Source organism: Armigeres subalbatus, chromosome 2 (genome assembly GCF_024139115.2).
Source record: "Armigeres subalbatus isolate Guangzhou_Male chromosome 2, GZ_Asu_2, whole genome shotgun sequence".
Classification (NCBI taxonomy): Eukaryota; Metazoa; Arthropoda; class Insecta; order Diptera; family Culicidae; genus Armigeres; species Armigeres subalbatus.
Genome location: NC_085140.1, coordinates 453,047,809 through 453,072,780, shown reverse-complemented (window position 1 = coordinate 453,072,780; position 24,972 = coordinate 453,047,809). Strand labels below are relative to the sequence as shown.

Below are 24,972 nucleotides of genomic sequence, written 5' to 3'. Positions count from 1 at the left end.
TAAAAGTTCGTCCTGGGCATTTACGGGTTCACAATCCTATCAAATTCCTTCCTCTCAAAGACACTAAGACGTTGCGGAGAAGAAGAAAATACTTTATCTTTATTCTGAAGCAAATGTCGGCATCAAACTTTAGCAATGGTCTATCTCGCTCGCTTTAAATAGCTCTCCGCACTAAATGCTCTAATTGAGCATGGCAAGACTGCGTTTCGTTATCATCACTCACACCCAAATCCATTTCCAAAACTGAAGCACTATTCAGCGAACATTTTCTATCGATGTTACCAAGCATAAACCAGGCACTCTGTGTTACTTAACCGCTACTGTGCCGAGGATCTACTGTGGTATTTTGCTGTACAGAATCCACTCAGAATCTATTTTCAGATTTCCATTACTCATTATTGTTTTCATTGCCAGTCCATCTCATCGTGAGTCCATTATGCCCGTTTGTCCATGTCGTGTATCCAATGATCATTGTATTTACAAGTCGAGTCAAATACGAGACACTGAAGACGTCCTCTCAATTGAGGTCGAAATACGTATCTGTAACCTGACCGCCTGATAACTCCTTCGAAGATAGCATTGGTAGTAGTCGTTCGTTTCGATCCGTCCAATCGATTGAATGTCCCTTGTTGTAAATAGGGATCACGCGTCTCGTCAACTGAACAGGCAGCCGACGTAGAGTCAACTCGGAAGCAATTGTTGCACCGCAGAGGCTTCAGACAATCCAGTGATCGATGACCATGCTCGCGACAATTGTAGCACAGTTTCTGCTCTAGGTGATGGTAGCGCTGAAATGGTTTTGGTTTGTCTTGACACGGCCGGGAGAAGCATCTCCATGTTCCATGCCGATGCTTCAACAAATCGAGTGTCGACTGATTTGATAGCAAGTTGCTGTAAACTTTGGTATTGCGTAATCCTTTGATAATGTATTATAGCGAGCCATAAACTCTTAAATCATCTTTCTGTGCAATTGCATCTACCCGAAATACATACGACTCATAAGATGGGATTGTCGCGAAATCCGTCGAAGTTTGGCCAATACGTTTATCAGCACTTCTGCTGCAATTTCGCGCCTATAGCACCTGGATCCCACTTCTGAGACTGTAGGCCACTGGTAGAATTACGAAACGCACAGATAGTTTTCAGTTTAACATAATATTATGTTTTATTATTCCTCCATCGAGCCCCTTCGTTGGCGCAGACCACACTCATTTCACACACGGAAACATCTTATATCTCGCTTATGTTACGAGGGGATATTCAAAGTATTTTCTCTGGGATTTACAGTAGTTACAAAATTCTTGTATAACAAAACAATGATTCGAATTTGAAAATAAAAAAAGTTTTTGCTTAAAAATAGTTGTTTCATTTCACTTATTTAGTTTACATCGAAACAGATAACACTGAATCAACAATTTGACACCACAATACACGGTTCGAGGCCGCATATCTCCACCCTCGAATACGCCTCACGCTCGCCAAGTCGTTCTGTACCTGGTCAGCCTACCTCAGTCGCTACGCTCTACGGCGTCTCGTACCTACCGGATCGAAAGCGAACACTATCTTTGCAGGGTTGCTGTCCGGCATTCTTGCGACGTGCCCTGCACCATCGCACCGTTTCGGCTTTAACTACCTTTTGGATGCTGGGCTCGCCATAGAGCTGGGCGAGCTCGTGGTTCATCCTTCACCGCCACACACCGTCTTCTTGCACACCGCCAAAGATGGTCCTAAGCACCCGCCTCTTGAATACTCCGAGTGCTTGCAAGTCCTCCTCGAGCATTGTTCATGTTTCGTGTCTGTTGAGGACTACCGGTCTCATCAGCGTTTTGTACATGACACATTTGGTGCGGGGACGAATCTTTTTTGACCGCAGTTTCTTCTGGAGCCCGTGGTAGGCCCAACTTCCACAGATAATGCGCCTTCGTATTTCATGACCAATATTATTATCAGCCATTAGCAAGAATCCAAGGTAGAGGAATAACAAATATATTGACTGGATCTGTTGAAAATCGTACCCCGGCTCTCCGCATAACACCTTCTAGCGTAATGTTGAACAACAGGCACGAAAGTCCATTACCTTGTATAAGTTCTCGGCGCGATTTGAACGAACTGGAGTGTTTGCCCGAAATCTTCACACAGTTTTGCACACCATTCACCGTTGCTTTGATCAGACTAGTAAGCTTCCCAGGGAAGCTGTTCTCGTCCATAATTTTCCATAGCTTTACGCGGTCTATACTGTCCTATGCCGCCTTGAAATCAATGAACAGATGGTGCGTTGGGACCTGGTATTCACATCATTTTTGAAGCATTTGCCGTACAGTAAAGATCTGGTCCGTTGTCAAGCGGCCGTTAACGAAGCCGGCTTAATAACTTCTCACGAACTCATTCACTAATGGTGACAGACGACGGAAGATAAACTGGGATATCACTTTGTAGGCGGCATTAAGGATGGTGATCGCTCGAAAGTTCTCACACTCCAGCTTGTCGCCTTTCTTGTAAATGGGGCATATAACCCCTTCCTTCCACTCCTCCGGTAGCTTTTCAGTTTCCCAGATTCTGACTATCAATTTGTGCAGACAAGTGGCTAGCTTTTCCGGGCCCATCTTGACGAGCTCAGCTCCGATACCCTCCTTACCAGCTACTTTATTGGTCTCTAGCTGTTGGATGGCATCCTAAAATTCCCTCAGGTTGAGGGCTGGTTGGCTTCCATCGTCCGCTAAACTGACGTAGTCATCTCCTGCGCTGCCTTGACTTTCACTGACTGTACTCTCAGCGCCATTCAAATGTTTTTCGTAGTGCTGCTTCCACCTTTCGATCACCACACGTTCGTCCGTCAAGATGCTCCCATCCTTATCTCGGCACATTTTGGATCGCGGCAGGAAGCCTTTGCGGGATGCGTTGAGCTTCTAGTAGAACTTGCGTGTTTCTTGAGAACGGCACAGCTGTTGCATATCCTCGCACTCCGCTTCTTCCAGGCGGCGTTTCTTCTCCTGAAAAAGGCGGGTCTGCTGTCTCCGCTTCCGTCTATAACGTTCCACGTTCTGCCGGGTACCTTGCTGCAGCGCGACCGCCCGCGCTGCGTCCTTCTCCTCCAGAATCTGTCTGCACTCTTCGTCGAACCAATCGTTCCGTCGACTTCGACCCATATACCCGACGTTGTTCTCCGCTGCGTCGTTAATGGCTGCTTTGACTGTATTCCAGCAGTCCTCAAGAGGGGCCCCATCGAGCTCACCGTCTTCCGGCAACGCTGCCTCGAGATGCTGCGCGTATGCAGTGGCGACATCAGGTTGCTTCAGTCGCTCTAGGTCGTTCCGCGGCGGTCGTCGATACCGAACATTGTTGATGATGGATAGTTTTGGGCGCAGTTTAACCATCACCAGGCAGTGGTCAGAGTCGATGTTAGCGCCACGATATGTCCTGACGTCGATAATGTCGGTCGATTTGTGATTCTGTCTGACAATGGTGATCTCCAGGTGTACCGATACGGAAGGTGTGTTGGAAGTTGGTGCTGCGAATGGCCATATTCTTGGAGGCAGCGAAATCAATTAGTCGTAAGCCGTTTTCGTTCGTCAGCCGGTGAGCGCTGAACTTTCCAATAGTCGGTCTAAACTCCTTCTCTTTGCCAACCTGAGCGTTCAAATCTCCTATGATGATTTTGACGTCGTGGCTTGGGCAGCTGTCGTACTCACGTTCATCAGTCAGTGCTTCCGGAGTGTGGGCTATGGACGATGATTATGCAGAAGTTGAAGAACCGGCCTTTGATCCTCAACCTGCACATTCTTTCATTGATCGGCCACCACCCGATCACGCGCCTCTGCATATCGCCCATCACTATGAAAGCTGTTCCCAGCTCATGTGTGTTGCCGCAGCTCTGGTAGACGGTATGATTACCTCTAAACGTTCGCACCATTGATGCCTTCCAACAAACCTCCTGCAACGCTACGATGCCGAATCCACGGTCCTTGAGCACATCGGCGAGTATGCGTGTGCTCCCGATGAAGTTGAGAGATTTGCAGTTCCACGAACCGAGTTTCCAATCGCTAGTCCCTTTTCGTCGCAGTGGTCTTCGCTGATGGTTCCGGTCCGTACTTTCTTGTTGATTGTTCGTTGCGTATGTTTTTTAAAGGCTGGCTTGCAGGGCCTGACACCAAAATCCCCTAAATTTCCGGAGGACCATTCCTCCTTATTCCCGGTGGACCATGGTGCACAGTTTCACTTTGAGTCCCATGCTGGCACTTGGACGATGATCAGCCGCCCCTAACATGGAGAACAGACGCTGTTGTGAGCCGATCCTGACATGGAGAACAGACGCCCAATAAGATTTGCACCTCCGGAGAGGAGCATACGACCGTAGTTCCCACCGGAATTGGTTACCCGATCTTCCCTAAGGTTGCTCGTATCCCGGCCAGCACCGCGGGGAGGTAGGGATAGGAGTAGGAGTTGCTGGGTAAGAGGCTAAGGACCGCGAGATGGGGTCTATTTTATTCCTTCAGGTACGCGAAGTACCAATGGTACGCTTTACCCAGCATTTGCCGTGCCCCTGCAGCGTCATGTAATTTGTGAAAGGCCCCTAAACAAATATTGTTTTGCTTGACCAATTCTCCAACAAAAAAAAAACTTTTTTAGCTATTTTTAATGAAATAAGCCCTTCATCAGCTTTTAATTGTGTTGGGTCTAGTTGAGTCTTTATTGGAAATAAGAATAAATGCTGCATAATTGTAAAGAAGATAATTGTCATATGAACTTGGCTGAAAATATGTATTTCCGACAGGAGTTAGACAAATCTAGACTTAACAGTAAAAAAAAATGCCATCGGCGTGGTTTATTTTTGACGGCGCCGGTGGCGTGAGAAAATCCACTGCCACCTGTTGAAAAACGGCGATGGCTTAAAATAGCTTGGTTGGTAGAAGCAAGCTTTCAAGCTAGTTAGTGCTGCGTACCATCTATGGTGGGGTGCACATGGTGGGATGTAGGTGGAGGAGGCGAATGAACCACGAGTTGCATTAGCTCTTTTTTGAGATTCAACAATCGTTCATATCGTGAAAAACGGTGGACTGCGGTGGGCCGGGCACGTAGCCAGAATGTAGGACAGGTTGTAGGACAAAAGGTCGAAGGTCAAAAGGTCGAAGGACAAAAGGTCGAAGGTCAAAAGGTCGAAAGGACAAAAGGTCAAAAGGTTAAAAGGTCGAAGGGACAAAAGGTCGAAACAAAAAAACTGCGTCAAAAGGTCGAAGGACAAAAGGTCGAAAGGACGAAAGGTCCTTTTTTTCTTCCTTCTTTTTTATTTCTTCTTCCTTTTTCCTTCTATTCTCCTCCTTCTTCCTTTTTCGTTCTTTCTTCATATGTTTCCTTCCTTCAACTCTTTTTCCTCCTTTCTTCCTTCTTATTTCCTTATTTCATCTCCTTTATTTCTAACTACGTTCTTTTTTTCCTCTATTTTTTCTTCTTTTCTTCATCTGTCTTCCTTCTTTCCACATTTTTTCCTCTTTTTTTCTTCCTTCTTTTTTCCTTCTTTCTTCCTACTTACTTTCTTCTTTCTTTCTTCTTTTTTCCTCCTTCTTCCTTATTTCTTCTCTCTTCCTCCTTTTTTGTTCCTTTTTGTTTCCTGTTTTTCTTCCTTCTTTCTTTTTACTTTCTTCCTTTTTTGCTTCTTTATTCTTCCTTTTTTGCTTCTCTCTCCCATTTTTTTCTTCTTTTCTTTTGTTTTTCTTTTATCTTTTTTCCTACTTTTTTCTTCTTTCTTTTTTCTTCCTTCCTTCCTTCTTTCTTCCTTCTTTTTTCTTCTTTATTCCTACTTCCTTTCTTCTTTTTCCTGCTTTCTTTCTTTTTTCTTCTTTGTTCCTTATTTCTTCCATCTTTCTTCTATTTTTCTTCTTTATTCCTTCTTTCTTCCTTATTTCTCTCTTCTTTGTTCCTCATTTCCTCCATCTTTCTTCTCTTTTCCTGTTACTTGCTTCCTCCTTCTTTCTTTTGTTTTGCTTCATTTTGTCTTCTCTTCTTTTTCTTCCTTCCTTCTTTCGCCCTTTTTCTATTTTCCTTTTATTCCTTCTTTCTTCCTTCCTTATTTTTTCCCTCTTCCATCTTCCTTCTTCTTTCTTTCTTTACTATTTTTTCCTCTTCTGTTTTTTGTTTCTTCCTTTCTCTTTCGTATCATATGTATATGTTTCATACTTTCAACTTTCTTCCTTTCCACTTCTTATTTACATCTCACTTTATACTTCTCCGTTCCTTACTTTTCATATCACATTTCTCACTTGTCACTTTTTACTTCTTATTTCTACCTTTCCACTTCTCACTTTTCACTTTTCACTTCCCACTTCTCATTTATCTATGCTCACACTTCCATCTTGCATCTCACTTGACACTATTCGCAACTCTCATCTCATTTCTTGTCTTTTTGTTCTTTCGACCTTTTGTCCTTCGACGTTATGACACATATTCGACCTTTTGACCTTTCGACCTTTTGCCCTTTCGACCTTTTGTCCTTTCGACCTTTTGTCCTTCGACCTTTTGACCTTCGACCTTTTGACACAGATTCGTAGGACAATAATTCGGTGGAAATGGTTCTCGATAGTGATCGCACAACACGACACAGGTACAACAAAGCAAGGTGCGTTGCGAGCAATATGGATTGATCAAGTGTAAGACGATTTGCGGACCCTCCGTGGTTGGTGACGTGTAGCCATGAACCGAGCTGAATGGAGTCGACTTTTATGTGCTGCAATGGCCACTCCGGCCTTATTTTGAGTAAATAATGAAATATTATACCTAAATTAGAATTGTCGGAATTTTCAAACAAAGATAGAATTGGCCAAATACGGTATCTGTTCCATTATTAATAACATGCTCCTATATCAATAACATTCGCAAAACAGGCAATTAAGGCTCAATTTGTGTCGTGTTTTGTTGTTATCCGGCGTGCTCACTGCTGTAAAAAATCACAAAAATGAGAAATAGAACAATTTGCGCATCCAAGGATGTTATCGATCATTTAGTAATCTGCGTTCGATCATTTAGTAGTTTGTCTATAACTCATTCCAGAGGCTGAATTCCAAGATGTGTTGTATGGTGGACTTCTAGTGCGAAGGTTTTTCTATATATCTGCCTAATATATCGATGTTTAAATTCCACCATTGAAGGAATTACAGTGCTAGTTGCAGTTGATCGATAACATCCTTGTGCGCATCAATTCTTTGTTTACGAATGGTATTGATTTGGGTACATGTTAGGAATTCAAGGAACAGTTCCCCTATATATAAGTTTTTGCAATGAACATAAAATTATTAATTTTTATATGTGTGGGGCTTATTCTACATCAAGTTTGAGATGAGCCAACCTAGGGCGGCCAATCTCTTTAATAAAGATATAATAATAAGAGATCAAGTTGATTTCAAGTTAAGTTCCATATTTCATGCTGTCTAATTCCAAATGCGAACATTCACGCCATACAAACTTTCACCCCGCATCGCCCTACCTCTACGTAATAAGATGTCTGAGGTTTCCAGTATGCGTTCAGGGTAAAAGCAGTGTCAAATTGATAACAAGGAGTGCGTGTGGAATCTAACAATTTATACGAATTCGTACCAGATAAAAAAAAGTCTTCAAAGGCAGGCCAGGATCCAGCGGCCACCACGGCGAGGCCACGAAGATAGCAAAGAACCCACATAATTCTGTCTGTCATGATAGACAGATATGCACAATGATACGAGATCTACTTCTTATCAAGCGATAAAGCAATTCAGCTTTCAATAATCACCGTTTTCGTGAACCAAGTGCTCCCAAACAATTCTCAGTCCGCTCTGTAGGTAGATACTCTCCATTCAAGTGAATATTTTGGGGGTTTCAGAATGAATTGCCGAGATAAGGAAATACAATATATATAAGCGTTGTTTGACTGTCTGGTACAGGTTTTGTGCTAGTTAAGCGTTGAGGAGTGTTGTTTAATAGTGAATATTTTAAGCAGTGCATTAGGCAGCAAAAGAAAGATCATCATAAGTAGCATCAAAAAATAAAATAGATGTCCTTCGAGGAATTTTGTGGCGGTCCCTTTTGGGTAAGACTTATAGTTTTCTGAATTATGTTGTACGAGTGCTTATCCGCTAGAAATTTGAAACGTTCTGATTGGTGATTTGTGATTTGGTGTTGTGGTCTAGGATAACGAGATAAATGGTTGAGACTTAGGGAGGCTTGTTCAAAATTACGGCAATCATTGGTACTAATCTTATCGTTTAATCGTCGTTCGGACAACTGCTCTTTGTGATAATTGATACATGAAAGTGTGCCTTTTACTATCGGTGGTATTGATTCATGATGACTTGTTGAAATGCGATATGATGATACAGCTGACAATGACTTGAGTGATGAAGTAGCAAGATCGACGCCATATCATTGGAAATTCCTTATCGTGTAGAGTAGGGTGGGGTAAAAGTGCGCGTAGGAGGAGGAGGTTCGCATTTGATTTTTCGAAGAATAAACAAAGGACATTTTGACTTCACTGCACCATTTTGATTACTTATGAGTTTTATGTTAACTTCTGTTTCGAGGAAATTTTTGGGTGAAGAACATTCACGACTGCCTGGGCATAATGTAAGCATTGCATTTTCATACAAGATAAATATTTATGCAAAATAGAAAAGCTGTATTGAAATTTGTGGAAACATACCAATTATTAGTATCACATGATTTCAACAAATATTTGATACAAAATAATAAAGCATTTCAGTTGAAGAATGTGCAGAAATTTGAAACTGCAATCGTGAATGATTTTTCCAAAATGCGTACGCATTTGCCCTACCGGTGGAGTAAGAGTTCACGTTCCCACCACAACCTTTTATATGACGTATATTACAATATTTGAGAATGACAATGTAAGAATGAATTGACCGGAAGGAAGTTGATAATTAACAGCCTAATTTATAAGGCATTCGCTTAAAAACTAGGTGCGTACATTTGCCCCACCTAACTCTAATTTATTCACTTATCTTTAGGATGGCCAATTGGAATGGCGAGAAAGTAATCCGGATTTGACGTTCTGTTTCCAACGAGTTGCCCTCCAATGGATACCATGCTTTTTTCTGTTCATCTTTTCGTGGTACGAAGTTTACAAATATGGCAGCAGTCGGTACTGGGATATACCATGGAATTGGTACAATTTATCCAAGATGTTGGTCACATTTACGTTGATGTGCATGAATTGGATCGATCTCGGGATGGTTGTGACCTACAAGGACGAGCAAGGACTGTTCGACGTCCAAATCGTAACTGCAGTAGCGAATGCCTTATCTTATGTGAGTATCCGATATTTTCCTTTGCTTCGAACATATTAACATTTTCCTTTTGTTTTATCGTAGATTGTCTTATTGGCATTGTTGTTTTTTCAAAGAAAGTATGGCGTCAGGAGTTCTGGGACGATATTTATTTTCTGGTTCATGCGAATGTTCTTTGGTATGGTTCAACTTCGAACAGAAATACAAAATAAGGAAATTCGAGGAGACGTATCTGGAGATGGCGTGAATTATTGGGAGTATCAGTACGTCAGCTACTGCATTCAATATGCTTTCATCTGCTTGGTGTTAATAGCCGAGTTATTCCCTGATCAAGAGCCGTTGTATAGCGATTACCCGGAATCAAAGAAACCAAATCCTGAATTGAAGTCAAGTTTTTTCGTACGCTTATTCTTTGCATATTTTGAGTCGTTCACATGGCGAGGCTTTCGCAATCCGCTCACCACAGACGACATGTACGACATCAATCCCCAGAATGCGTCAAGCGAGTTGGTGCCTGGTTTTGATAAGTATTGGCAAGAAAGCGTAGAAAAAGGCCGACGCAAACAGATGGCTACCGATAGGAAAGCAGGAAAGGTGAACATCGACTATAAACCATACTCACAAAGCAACGGATCAATTTTGCCAGTTATCGTGAAGGCGTACGGAGGACCATTCTGGTTTGCCGGTCTGTTCCAGATAGCGATTTCATTGTTACAGTTTGCCAATCCATATCTTATGCAGTAAGTACTTTTTTTTTTCAAATCATCAACGATTTTTTCTCAAACCATTTCTAAACTCGCAGGGAGTTAATGACGTGGATCGCCATAGATGGCCCCGCCTGGCAAGGTATTATATTGACGTTCGGGTTGTTCGCAGCAGCTCTACTCGTAGCAATGTTCAACGGGCAATACTATTACAACACATACCTCACTGGATTCCGTATTCGGTCCGGCCTGATAAGTGGAATCTACCGGAAAGCCCTTCGAATCTCCAGCTCTGCCAAGAAAGACACCACCGTGGGTGAGATTGTTAACCTCATGTCGGTCGATGCTCAGCGATTCTTTGAAATGGTCTCCTACATGCACGTTTTATGGTCGGCTCCATTAATCATCGCTTTATGCGTTTTTTTGCTGTATGACTATTTGGGTGTTGCCGTATTTGCCGGCCTTGCCGTGATGATCATAATGGTCCCGGTGACCGGAGTTATTTCCACTAAGCTGCGTGATCTTCAAGTTCGACAAATGAAGATCAAGGACGACCGCGTGAAAAAGATGAATGAGATTCTAGGTGGAATCAAGGTTCTTAAGTTGTATGCTTGGGAGAAAAGTTTCCAGGATTCTATTTTGGAAGCTCGAGATAAAGAAATCGCTATTCTCAAAACAACTGCGTACTACCAAGCAGGAGTTAACCTGACGTTCACCCTGGCGCCATTCCTTGTGACTTTAGTTTCATTTGCAGTTTACGTTTTAATAGACGAAAACAATCATTTAGATGCCCAAACGGCATTCGTTTCGTTGGCCTTGTTTAATATTCTACGGGTTCCGATGGGATGGCTTCCGATGATGGTGACCTTTGCGATGCAGGCTTGGGTGTCTGTCAAGCGTATCGACAAGTTTATGAACAGTGCCGAACTTGATCCAAATAATGTGACTCATGAGAAAAGTGATTATGCGTTGTCCATCAAGGATGGAACATTCTCTTGGGGAGAAGATTCTCCAACATTGAAGAACATCAATTTGACATTAAGAAAAGGTCAGCTAACGGCAATTGTGGGCAGTGTTGGAACAGGAAAGAGCTCTCTTATCAGCGCTCTTCTCGGTGAAATGGAGAAGATCAATGGATCGGTGAATACGGACGGCAGGATTGCCTACGTCTCTCAGCAAGCGTGGATTCAAAATGCTACTCTTCGAGACAACATTTTGTTCGGAAAATCCTACGATAAGGCAAAGTATGATCGTGTGATCGAATGTTGTGCTTTGAAACCAGATCTCGACATGCTACCGGGTGGAGATTCTACTGAAATTGGTGAAAAGGGTATTAACTTGTCCGGTGGACAAAAGCAAAGAGTTTCCTTAGCCCGAGCCGTCTACGCTGATGCCGAGATCTATCTGTTCGACGATCCCTTGAGCGCGGTCGATGCTCACGTTGGAAAACACATCTTTGAGAAGGTTATTGGGCCTCAAGGAATCCTTGTTAGAAGAACACGGCTATTGGTAACGCACGGGATATCATTCTTGCCTTACGTGGAGAATATTTTCGTTATGAAAGAAGGAGAGATTTCGGAAAGTGGTTCTTATCAGCAGTTGATAGATCAGAAGGGTGCGTTTGCAGAGTTCCTTGCTCAGCACATTCAAGATTTGGACGATGAAGACGAAGGTAACTGCCCAACTTGTAAAATTATATTTGTAATTTTTAATCATTTACCTTCAATTTCAGAAGAAATTCTAATTATTCATGAAGCACTACCGGACGATATCGTAAAACGGGAAGTTGTAAAACGCTTAGCTTCTATCCGTTCTAATAAATCTGACGAGAATGTTCCTCGGAAACGTCTAAGTCGTAATGAATCACGCTCCAGTTACCGAAAGGAGAATCCAAATGAAGTTGATACCAAGCTAGAAAAAGCTACTCTTATAGAAAAGGAGGAGTCAGCAACAGGAGCTGTTACATTCGGTGTTTACTTGCAATATCTTAAAGCTGTTGGCCTTTCATTAGGCTTTTGGGCTATTGTTCTCAACGCCATCAACCAAGCCAGTGGAGTATACGCCAGCATGTGGTTGTCGGAATGGTCCGAAGATCCAGAAGCCATCACCGATACATCTGTTCGGGACATGTATCTGGGAGTGTATGGAGCATTGGGTGGAGTTCAAGCAATTGCCTTGTTCATCGGAACCATTGCATTGGGTTTGGGCTGTTTGAAAGCTGCGAAAGAACTACACAACAATCTTCTGGAGAGTTCTATGAAAATGCCCATGTCGTTTTTCGACACCACACCACTTGGTCGAATCATCAATCGGTTTTCCAAAGACGTGGATGTGATGGACAACACACTGCCTACAACGATTCGAATGTTCCTGTTGTTCTTCCTCAGTGTCATCGGAGTGTTTGTAGTTATTGGCATATCTACACCAATCTTCCTGGCGGTAGTTCCCCCTTTACTGCTTATCTACTACTTCATACAGAAGGTTTATATTGCGACTTCTCGGCAGCTCAAACGATTGGAGTCAGTTACTCGGAGTCCAATCTATTCTCATTTTGGCGAGAGCATCAGCGGCCAATCGACAATTCGTGCGTATAACGAACAGGCAAGGTTCACACATGACTCCGAGGCCAAAGTGGATTTCAACCAGAAGGTATCGTACCCGACAATCATTGCCAATAGATGGCTAGCACTTCGACTGGAAATCCTCGGCAGTTTGGTGATCGTGTTCGCGGCATTGTTTGCCGTTTTGGCGAAGGAGAGTATTGGGCCAGCCACCGTAGGTCTGTCAATTAGCTATGCGCTTCAGATTGCAAATACGCTCAGTTTGATGGTCAGAATGACCGCTGAAGTAGAAACGAACATCGTCGCAGTGGAGCGATTAAGTGAGTACACTGAATTACCGAGAGAAGATGCATGGCAGAAGGGTTCAGTTGACAAGAGCTGGCCGTCGGATGGAAATGTAGTGTTCAAGGACTTTAAACTGCGATATCGGGAAGGATTAGAGCTGGTTATCAAGGGCATATCAATTGACGTCAAAGGGGGCCAGAAGATTGGAATCGTAGGAAGGACTGGTGCAGGAAAATCAAGTTTGACTTTGGGGCTATTCAGGTTTGTTTAGAAACATTCTTGCTCATCTGCAAATTATGTAATGATGTAAACTGTTTCAGAATTGTGGAAGCTGCCGGAGGACAAATCATCATCGACGGTGTCGACATTTCGCAAATCGGGCTTCATCAGTTGCGAGGACGGCTGACCATCATTCCCCAGGATCCGGTGCTTTTCTCCGGAACCCTGCGTATGAACGTCGATCCATTTGGTACTTATTCTGACGATCAGGTTTGGAAAGCCCTCGAACTATCACATCTGAAACTATTCGTAAAAGGGTTGCCAGCTGGGCTGGCACATGAAATAGCCGAGAACGGAGAGAACCTCTCCGTCGGTCAACGCCAACTGATCTGCCTGGCCAGAGCTGTGCTGCGAAAGACAAAGGTTTTGATTTTGGATGAGGCGACTGCCGCGATTGATTTGGACACGGATGATTTGATACAGGTAAGTGAAATAAACTTCTGGATTGTTCGATAATACCCCGAAAAATAATTCCTTTAATGCAATTTCCCTGAATAACAATCTTTCGAATGTAAATATTCCCCGAGTGTTTTCCAATACATACAAGCAAAAATAATTGAAACATTAAAATGATCTACGTCATTTGATTTTAAGTCATTTGGCATAAATGACGTTTGGCTCAATTTTGAGCTGCGTTTAAAATTAGGCCCATTTGGCTAAACAGAAATTTAACATTATTTGTTACTAGTTGACCCGGCAGACGTTGTCCTGCACAGTAGGCGAGAATGTGCGTTCCGTACTGCCCATGCAAAATTTGCATAGGAATCACAATTTTAGTTATTCACGGTTTGCTCAACTTTACTCGTAATTTTCGCATTAGGAAATATCATATAAACCCGTCGGAAACTATAACAAATGTTTCTGCTGAAGAAATGAAAAAAATCCATCCAGCCGTTTTCGAGTTATGCGGATACGAACACAGACCATTTCATTTTTATATATAAGATTATTGAAATTTAAACTGTGGAGTTTATTCTAATAACAACAAAACGGGAGTTTTTTGAAACACCTTCTTCCATTGATCGTTCACTACATATGACTGACAAACAATTGCCTCATTATTTTGATGGTTATTATAGTGACTAACAGTTATCGTTAATATGAGGCCTACTTTGATGGTTACAAAGCTTTAGAATACCTTAGTTTACCTTTAGACAAACTAATAACTCAAGATATAGATAAGTTCTTGTCAATGGCAAAACCTGATATTTTTATGATATTTCGGTGCAAAATTCTGTTATTTTCGCTTGTTTTTTTACTCTTATTTCAAACAAGTTCATATCATGTTTTGTTATCAATATCTCGTTTTACTGTTAATGAGCTATTATCGTCTACCCGGGTTCATACTTCTTCTTCTTCTTATTGGCATTACATCCCCACTCTGGAACAGAGCCGCCTCGCAGCTTAGTGTTCATTAAGCACTTCCACAGTTATTAACTGCGAGGTTTCTAAGCCAAGTTCCCGACTAGAAGAGCATAACAAAAACTTAACACAATTTTAACATAATTGTAATATTTATAAGTCTTTTTTTAAAGTCTTTATCAAGGTGTTTTTTTTAATATACAGACTAAAATTTATAAGTTATTTTAATAAAAAAAATTTCTTAGTAGCCATTATCCTTCAAATGTTGTAACAGGCTCACAAGCTGTGAGGCGGCAATGGGGATGTAATAAAAGTAAGAAGAAAAGAAGACATACTGTTGAGCAGAGCAAGGGACCCCCTCACAAGGAACAACAAACACTAGAGTTCCCTCTCACTCCTCCTCCTCCTCCTCCTCCTCCTCCATTATCCTTCAAATGTTGTAACAGGCTCACAAGCTGTGAGGCGGCAATGGGGATGTAATAAAAGTAAGAAGAAAAGAAGACATACTGTTGAGCAGAGCAAGGGACCCCCTCACAAGGAATAACAAACACTAGAGTTCCCTCTCACTCCTCGGCAGGCTACTCAAAACTATGAGTAATCCTGCTTTTGATGGAAATTGAGAAAAGGTAAAACAAGTGTTCGCGAGTATTTTGCATTGCCCTCTTCTCGTTTTGTGAGCAAAGTTCACAGATATCCACCACTGCAGGCTACTGACTCAGTGGCGTAGCCACGGGGGTGGTTTTGGACATAAAACCCCCCCCAGAGGCCAAATTTTTAGAAGAAATTTTTTTTTCGAACCTTCTCGAAATTAAAAAATGTTCAGAAAACCCCCCCCAGACCAATTTTCTGGCTACGCCACTGTACTGACTGATAGTTCTGTCAGCAGCTGCAGCTCTCTTTATTCAAAATTAGGTATTGTACAATCATCAATAACAAACTTCCTTAATCTATACCAAAGAGCAACTACAACTAACCGGCGCCTGCTGCTTATCCATCTACGATCTACTGCGAAGCGTCGCACTCTACCTGATATTCCAACACTCCTCCTTAGTGAGCTGGTCCTGTCCTGGCTCCTCCTAACACTGAGCCTCTAGTCCTGAGCTTCTCCTCGCCGAACAATCCCTCCTGGCCCAATCATTTACCCGTACAAATGGCCTCTATCCGACCTTTGCACAGCACCCTCTGTTGACCAGCTCCTGAATGTTCCGACGCTCATCATGGACTCTGCTGTTATCGATCATTTAGTAATTCACGTTCGATCATTTAGCAATTTTCCAATAACTCATTCCAGAAGCTGAATTTTAAAATGTGTTGTATGGTAGACTTCAAGTGCGAAGGTTTTTCCACAACTCTGCATAATGGTTCGTTGTTAGGTTCAACTAATAACGGAGTTATAACGCTAGTTGCAGTAACTTAAACTAAATTGTTGAATTTTGTGATCATTTAGTCTTAATTACTGGAACTACAGCTATAACTCCGTTACTAAAGGAATTTATACGACGAATCATTAGGCAGAGTTGTAGAAAAACCTTCGCACTACAAGTCCACCATACTACATATTTTGAAATTCAGCTTTTGGAATGAGTTGTTGACAAACTACTAAATGATCGAACGCAAATTACTAAATGATTGATAACATCCTTGGTTCCGACATACTCCATGGTCCCACTGCGCCACGCGACTTATGCGGCCGATCCATGATCCCACTGCTGTACCGTCGACGGTCGATCCATCCATGGATCTGTAACCGTCCCTGGGCCCATAACCTGTTGGTCGAAGCAAGGGAACCCCCTTACAAAGAATAACAAATACTAGAGTAAGCAAAGGTGACCTCTGACTGGTCATAAAATACCAGGCAGTCTGAAATGGGTCACTGGAACTGTAATAGAGCTAGCACTTTCTAACTTCCGGATTAAATCTGACTGTAAAAATTGTATGTAAAACAGACAGCTTTCTTCCATAACATTACTGCCAAACAGTGGGGGTTAGTTTGTACACACACAACACGTTTAAGCTGTATTTCTACCCCATTATACCCTGGAAAAGTACCCTTCTACGAAATAAAGTAAGAGAGCCTTCTTTCAACAGAACGCGTTTTCCCCGTATAAGATACACAGAGGAAATAAAGCCTTCTTTGAATGGACGCGTTTGTCCGGTATAAGCCAAACAGAGACGATGCCTTCTTTAACTCAACGTGACACTTTGAAGACAAACAGATCCCTCTCTCTCTCATACACACAACCTCTTACTCACTTCCTCTGCCTCACTAATTATCACTCAGTCACCCACTCTAACACATTCACCCAATCTTACTCACTCATCCACGTTCACTCACTCATTTACTCTAAATCACTGGCTCTTTCTTTGTCGCTTACTCTTACTCACTTACCCTTACTCGCTCACTCACTCACTCACTTTTACTCATACACTCCCTGTTACTCACTTACTCACTCTTACTAACTCATTTACTCTTACTCACTCACTCCCTCTTACTTACTCACTCATTATTTTTTACTTACTCACTCTTGCTCACTGGCTTACTCCTTTTCAGTCGCCCACTTACTCTTACTTACTCATTCTATCTTACTTATTCACTTTTACTCATTCATTCACTCTTGCTCACTTACTCGCTCTTATTTACTCACTCACTCTCATTTACTCACTATTACTCACTCACTCTCGCTCACTCACTATCACTCATTACTTCTCTATTACTCATTCACTCTAAATTACTTACTTACTACTTACTTACTCACTCATTACTTCTCTATTACTCATTCACTCTTAATTACTCATTCACTCACTCTAACTTACTCACTAACTCTAACTCACTCACTCGTTAACTCTTACTCACTCACTTTTACTAGCTCACTCTTACACACCCACTCGTCGAATCTAAGATTTAGGCCACGCTTCATCCAGAATCCGTTGCTTTAACTACTCAGTTTAAAATACTGAAAATTACACGACATGAAAATTTGTGAACGCTTATTTTTGTGTTCAATAGCCTCTAATTTTACATCCAACTTTTTTTTGTTTGCAATATTGAATACAAGCTCCATAGTACCGACGATCTGTAATTTTAAAAAGTGATGGAAAAATGAGTCGAATCGAACGGAGTCTTTTGATGTAACGCATATATGCTGTAACATTTTTTACTGTATAGAGACCAAGGAACAACTTCAACCTTGTTGCCCTTGTGGCCACGCATGTTCCACATAGATCACAGCAACTTATATGTGACCAGATTTAGTCACAATAAGGTTGCTGAAACCAAATTCACTTGATTTGTGCTGCTTAGGTGACGTGTACCGCAATTTCCTCCGTCTCTCTGCATTGGGCATGAGAACGTGCTGCATAATCTCCCCCTACCCTTCAGGACTCTTGGAGGGTGCCATACGAAAGTGGGACGGGATGTTACGAAGTAAGAATATTTAGTTCTATGCTGCTTTGAAACAGTTCCAGGCGAAGGGCAAACTATTGTTCTTTCATATGAATTCTGTATAAACTTTTATTGAATAATATTTTTTTCCATTGAAATGAAGTATAAACTTGAAATAATAACTAATTCGGGGAACTGTCCCATTCGGGGCATTATCAATCAGGATAGTGAGTCATTCGGGGTAGCGGTCGCCGGGGTCATTTAATTATGGGTAGTTTCGTAGAGTCAAGTTTGCTGCATGCAATAAGTTATGCATTTAGGCTATCTTATATTTTGAAAAATTTCCTCGAGGACATTTTAAAGAATGTCCCAGTGGAAATTTTGAAGAATTTTTAGGAGGACATTTTAAAGAATTTCCCAGATGAAAATCCATGAAATTTCCAGGAGAAAATTCCTAAGAATTCCCGGACGAATTTCTAAAAAAACTCCCCGGAGGAAATTTCGGAATATTTTCCGCAGAGGAAATTTAGTATAATTTCTCCAAGGAAGTTCCGAAGAATTACCCGTAAGAAATTCCAAAGAATTTCGCGAACGAAGTTCTAAAGAATTTTCTGGAAGAAAGTCGGACGAAGTCGAGTCAAGTACGAGACACTGAAGACGACCTTACTGTTGAGGTCGAAATACGTATCTGTCAAGGTACAATTAAGTGGTGGAATTAAATGGGATTGTACAAACTGGTCTTATGACAAGTGAAGACATTCCACTAAAAAGTTCAAAATAATTTTCTTCTCGAAATAAATTCAAATAAAATTTCAACGAATTTCCCGGATGAAATTTCAAAGAATTTCGTAGAAGATATTCCGAAGAACTTCCCGTAGGAAATTCCGAAGAATTTGTCAAATTTTGAGTTTTCTGAAATTCCGAAGAATATCCCAGGGAAATTCAAAAAATTATATGGAAGAAATTTCAATATATTTCCTGTAGGAAATTTCGAGGAATTTCATGTAATTGATTTCGAAGAATTTCATGAAGGAAATTCGTAAGAATTTCTTGAAGTAGGGAGTGAGTGCTAGTAATGGACCCCCTGCGTATAATGGATCCCCTGAACAAAATCTTAAAATCTTAAATTAAGTCGCTGTAGCGGAGCGACTGAAGTAAGTTTTGGTCGTTAAGGGGTCCATTACTAGCACTCTATCCCTATATACGTATAATGGTCCCCCATTTGATTTACATGTTCCATTCCCACATGTTCCTGATGCCTATTATGGACCCCCCTTTGTGTGCTAGTAATGGACCCTTTAGAGTATGTGCATTTACAAATTAGTTAATTTACCTAAATTCCTGCTTCCCAGTCCATAACAAATGTACGGAACTACTGTTCTGTTACATGAAGCAACTTCACCCGACGAAAGCTTGCAGAAAATTGTCGATTCCAGCGTTTAATTTGGGATTTTGTTCAGGGGGTCCATTATACGCTCGGGGTCCACTACTAACACTCACTCCCTAAACAAACTCGACGTTGCGTATTATGGACCCGGGGGTGGCCATAATAGGCATGCTAGCTACATAATTTTAAAATACTTTCTTTATTGTAAAAAATAATGTTTTGGCTAGTTTTATGTACGAAACACGATACTGGTACCTGTTGCTTGGCACAATTTCCTCCGAGAATTTTTTTGAAATTTTCTCTAGGATATTTCTTAAAATTTCCTCCGGGAAATTCTTCGGATTTTCCTTCAAGATTTTTTTTTCGAAATTACCTTCAATTATTGGGAATTTTCTCCGGGAAACTCTTTGGAATTTATTTCTGGAAACTATTCAGAATTTCCTAATGAAATTTTTTTGAAATTCCCCGAAATTCATTCCGAAGAATTTCACTTAGGAAATTACGAAAAATTTCCCGGAGGAAATGCCGAAGAGTTCTCCGGAGGAAATAAGTCGAGTCAAGTACGAGACACTGAAGACGGCCTTACTTTTGAGGTCGAAATACGTATCTGTCAAGATACAATTAAGTGGTGGAATTCAATGGGACTGTATTAACTCGTCTTATGACAAGTGAAGACATTCCACTAAAAAGCTCAAAATAATTTTCTTATCGGTTTTTTACGTTGTTTTAATTTACGCGGCCTATCCTCCGCGTAAAAACCGACTTCAGTGTGCTACAATATTTATGTATGATTATTTAATATTGAAAACTTGCTAACAGTTTAGCAATCAGTCAGTCATAAGTGCATCGTAAACATCTTCTACAAAAGCACTACATTCCAACTGGAACTTGGCCTTCTTTTCAACTTTGTAATTTATTAGAATTTTTTTAGTTATTAATTGAAAGCTTTCTATGCCGGCCATTGCATTAGTATGTATATTGTGTGGCAAATACAATGGATACATTATGCCCAGGGTGTGTAGATCGGATCGAGAATCGATCGCGCTATCCCCGGATTCTGCGTTTTTGTTCGCAGGGCTAACTGGAGACTTCAAGCCAGCATAGACGTCGAATTAATGCAACTTACAAAGCTTTTAGCTGGTGCAGCTTATCGCTTACGTCTATTGGTGCCAGTAGAGGTACTCGGAATCTTCTTCGCTGCTGCAGTGGATGCGTTCTGGGAAACTTTATCCGGCTCGTTTCTTGCTGATTCCTACACAGTTAAAAATTCTGAAAATAACACGCTATAGAAATATTTGAACCCATATTTTTACGCTCAATAGCCTCCAATTTTACATCCAAGTTTTTTTTGTAAGCAATATTGAATACAAGCTCCATAGTAACGACGACCTGTAATTTTAAAAAGTGATGGAAAAATGAGTCTAATCGAACGGAGCCTTTTTATTACATCATATATTCTGTAACATTTTTATACTGTGTAGGCTGCCGTTAACTGCAAGCCAGTCCGATCTGTATATGGCATCCTTATACAGATGGGTCAGCTGACAGCTCAGCTTTCACGATGGGCTTTTCTGTTATGAGCCACCGGGGGTTTAAACTGACGTAGTGGCGGGTGCTCAGTCCCTGTTCCAGTTTGCGTCGATGATGGTTGAAGCGGTACACTATCAGTCAGGGTTGTCATACGACAATTTATTGGAAACATCATTTGACAACTTCTCAGGTGGGAAAAGTGGGCGGTAACTTTCAAAATTTTTGGAATCGAATGATAATAAACACAAAATTGTCATTAGAATGTAAACCTAACTAATGCCAATTTAATGTCAACAATGCAGTTAAATCGGATGTTTGGCATTGTGTTGTGATGTTATGTAGGAAAATAAGTTGAAAAGTAGCATTTAGGGACACGGCAGGTATTTCCGTCCATCGTCGTAGGGGCTAAAACCAACGAAAGCAACGTACATTTGCTAGAACTCCACTATAGCAGAACGTTTCTCCTGAGCTTACGATTTGGTACGTATGAGTTTTACAAAAAAGCGTCTCTTTTATTGATTTTCGAGACTATGACGAACAGACGAAAATACCTGCCGTGTCCCTACCAATACTTCGAATCGAGATGCAATTATCGAACGATTCTTTCTCTCTAGAGAGTTTTTATCAATTGATAATTTGGATATGTGATCGCTTGAGAGTGTTGTTCATCCACGATTATTTGAAAATTTCATTTTTATCATTTATATCCTAATGCTCACTTAATCTCAGGACCACAGAATACAGGGTCCGGCTATTTAAGTGCTTCATTAAAATAAACTGATCAATTGTTCAAATCAAAAATATTTCACTTAAATGTTATTCGATTTCACAAGAAAACATATCACTTTTTGAAAGTTCATGGGTAAAGTTCATCTTTTTTGTCCTTGAGCTGGACCACTCGTCGCAGACGATTGAGTAACTCATCGTACGAGTCCCGCGGCTACTCTTGTATTATTTTACCACCGGTCGACAGATGTCGACTTGCAAAAAAACATGATGTTATAGAGCAGCTGCGGCCTCCAACATACTCCTGACAGTGAAATTCATAGGATTTATGTCCGGTGAACTCGCTGGCCGCTCTTAGCTCGAAATGACCCCTGAAAACCCCTTAGCTAGGGTTTCTTCACTTTTTGAGCCGGCGTCTAATCCTGTCGTAAGACCAAACCCCTGGTATCAAAATAATGAGCTCACGGTTCGACGATGTTTTGTAGAACTGATTCACACTACGTATTTTGTATTATATTACTTTTAATCACTTATGTAGCAATTCAATTGCCGGACCCTGTAAACAACGAAAACAGATTCACCTTGGGCTTGAAAAACGCTTGCTTTGGTCTCATCGAACAGAAAAGTCGAAAACCTGTACACTGCATACAGCTACGTAGTTCAACGTCACCTTTGCGTACAACCCGATTGGGCTGCACCTTTGAGTTTTTTTTTAGATAATTTTTGCTTTAGACGGTTTCAAATCTGTGGTCGAATCTAGAATAGATGTCCAGAATTTAAAAATTTGCCGTACGCGCGACTATAATGTGCTATAATGCAATTACAGATCTTACAAGCACTCTATCGGTCCTACAATGGCCCTATATAACCGAAATGGCGAAATTTAGTGCTAATGATTACTTGGGCGTCCATACACTGGAAAAATATACTTACAGAATAAACATTCCAATTATTATATAAAATAATGATACATAGTTGAAAATTTATAATAATTGGTTAGGAGCTTCAATAAAATAACGTTTTATCATTTGTTCTTCAATGCTTTTTGAAAACGATTCACCATTCAACGTATTGTGATGCCTAGTGTTAAGTGATTCTGAAGCATTAGACACGTGATTAGACTGATCGTGATCGTCAATGCGAACTGTGAATTAAAATGTCAATCTGACTCGTTCATCGGCCGACTATTTTAACGGCGATGGACCGTCGGATCCATTTTCAAATTAAACGTAAAATGTATGTATTTTGACTTACCATTTATTTTTGAGCTTCTGTTTCGATCAGTTCCTGATAATTTTTAATAGAGATACTTGGATACTTAGTTTTTTGTTTGGGGGCCGTACACTAATTACGTAAGCATTTTTTTTGGGTTTTTCAACCCCCCTCCCCCATGTAAGGTTTTTCCAATACAAATCATTTTTTATTGATATGGAACGTAGGAAAATGGCAGATCCCTTCTCCACCATAAGTGCTTACGTAATTAGTTTACGACCCCTTGTTTGTTTGACCTCTTGACTTTCATTCAGTTAGATAACGTCAGTTAAATATAAGGAACGATAATAATCATCACATTTTGTTCATAGCTACTCCCGCTTGCCAAACATCAGGTTTTACATCAAGTACTTAGAATATGCTAAGAAATCCAGCAGGTTCGCCAAATGTGGAGTTAATTCTCGAAATAAGCAAGCGGGAGACTCTTAAACACCGTCTACCAGTGATGGTTTACCGCATATCACTGACAAATAACTTCCCGATTACATTGATTGCTATTAATGTGACTATCCGTTATCGATAATTTTAGGCTTATATCGATTGTTGCGAAGCTATTTAATATTTGCTTTATATTGTGAACGGGAAGTACTATTTCACTGCCACACAGAAGCGTTTTCAATGGATTGTTTTATTTTAATGGCAAAATATTTCTTTTTAACGAATTACATCTTGTTTCTACTTTATATCATGAAAACTTGTAACAAAAATGACATGGATTTTTCCTTTGTGGTGAATTGAACAGATAAGTACTGATTTAGAAGTTATCTTATACATTTTAGCCATATTCCGACCATTGCATTCTCGCCTTCATCAAAAAAAGAGATTACATTCATCACTGCCTTATTGCGGGTAAACGCCAACTTCTAATAGAAGAAACATATTCACCTTTGTCTCATTTCGAGCTAACGCTGTTCGCGGTTCTACTTCAAAACAAATGCAAGGAGCATCGGTAGGTGTTGTAAAAGTATTCGAAGATAAGTTTTTTTTATTCAACAAAATAAACTTGATGGTGCCGTGATTTCAAAGAGAAAATCATCGAATGCTTTTCTGTTCGGACGCGTTCAGTCTATTGCAATGATTCTCTTCAACAAATGAGGCAACAACGCTTATTTTATATATAATGAAGCTATGTAACATATTCAAACAAGCGTTCGAAAGACATATCAGAATTTCGGGGAATTGTTACGTTCGAGGAAATTGCATAAGGGGAATTGTCGTACAATCGAGTTTCTCGCATTACCAAGGTGAGATTGTTCCATTCTTTATTTGTTTTTTTCTCCTTTCAGAAAACCATCCGCACGGAGTTTGCCGAGTGCACAATTCTGACGATTGCTCACCGTCTCAACACGATCCTGGATTCGGATAAGGTGCTGGTACTGGACAAGGGTCTCGTGGCCGAATGTGATTCACCGCAGAATCTCTTAGCCGATAAAAATACCATTTTCCATAGCATGGCGAAGAATGCGGGTATTGTTAGCTAGGCAATGTTTCTGACATAGTGGCATAGTATTAACAGTATTGGAAGTTAGACTACTTAATAATGAGATTAATATAAACTGATAATGATCCAATTCCTTTGTTTCTTGGCCATTCAACTTAATTCAACAATTTCGTTTATGTCATCATCATCTTACTTCACACAAATGAAACCAGTCAGATACCAATTCCTACACATTTTCGGACACAGATCACGATTCATTAGCCATCTGTGGATGATACACATGCTTGAATGTCATGTCAATGATCTATGTATCGCAGTAATGATAGCGCTCGTATTGATAAACAGTCGAAACGATGACGCCTTTTCTGCTATTTCATCCTGTGGCTCTATATTGCATTACTTGACGTAAATGCCGTTTGCCGAGACCTAATCAATTGAAAAAGGCGCAAGATTACCAATTCCAATGAATAACGAGTATGTATTGAAGCGTGCTTGAGGCTTGTAAGTATCATTTGGAAATACATGACTGTTATGAGGCATGGAGTATGCGAAGGGCATTCCGCCCAGTAATATCATTCATTATTCGGCTCATCAAAAAAGCTCACGACTCAATAAAACCATGTCTTATAAGGCGATTTGCTGCTAGATTTGTTATCTGATAAACTATCTGTCTCTTATCATCGCTCATAGTGGCCATTTGCCTTTGATGGCCAAAATATTTGCCAGTTAAGCTCTCGTATCTTTCTCTCTTACTCTTTATTATTGTTGCCCACTCCT

The 24,972-nt window shown here is 40.8% G+C and overlaps 1 protein-coding gene across 3 annotated transcripts; it reads left to right on the top strand.

Moving 5' to 3' along the window:
* Positions 1–7,541: 7,541 nt before the first annotated feature.
* LOC134213776 (multidrug resistance-associated protein 1-like) lies at positions 7,542–24,309 on the top strand. 3 transcript variants are annotated; one of them, XM_062693098.1, is made up of 7 exons: positions 7,542–7,801; positions 8,988–9,287; positions 9,351–10,006; positions 10,069–11,642; positions 11,703–13,077; positions 13,137–13,518; positions 24,041–24,309. In XM_062693098.1, the coding sequence occupies exons 2-7, from the start codon at positions 9,162–9,164 to the stop codon at positions 24,233–24,235; spliced, it is 4,308 nt and encodes a 1,435-aa protein (XP_062549082.1). In that variant the 5' UTR covers positions 7,542–7,801; positions 8,988–9,161; the 3' UTR covers positions 24,236–24,309. The 3 variants fall into 3 exon arrangements, with proteins under 3 accessions (XP_062549082.1, XP_062549081.1, XP_062549080.1); XM_062693097.1 differs by lacking the exon at positions 7,542–7,801 and adding an exon at positions 7,814–8,053 and having other exon boundaries at positions 11,706–13,077; XM_062693096.1 differs by lacking the exon at positions 7,542–7,801 and adding an exon at positions 7,815–8,053.
* Positions 24,310–24,972: the final 663 nt, after the last annotated feature.

Coding starts and splice junctions, on each gene's coding strand:
- LOC134213776 (XM_062693096.1), top strand. CDS start 8,018: ATGTCCTTCGAGGAATTTTGTGGCGGTCCCTTTTGG. Junction 9,288..9,350: donor TAGCGAATGCCTTATCTTAT/GTGAGTATCCGA, acceptor GTTTTATCGTAG/ATTGTCTTATTGGCATTGTT. Junction 13,078..13,136: donor TTGACTTTGGGGCTATTCAG/GTTTGTTTAGAA, acceptor AAACTGTTTCAG/AATTGTGGAAGCTGCCGGAG.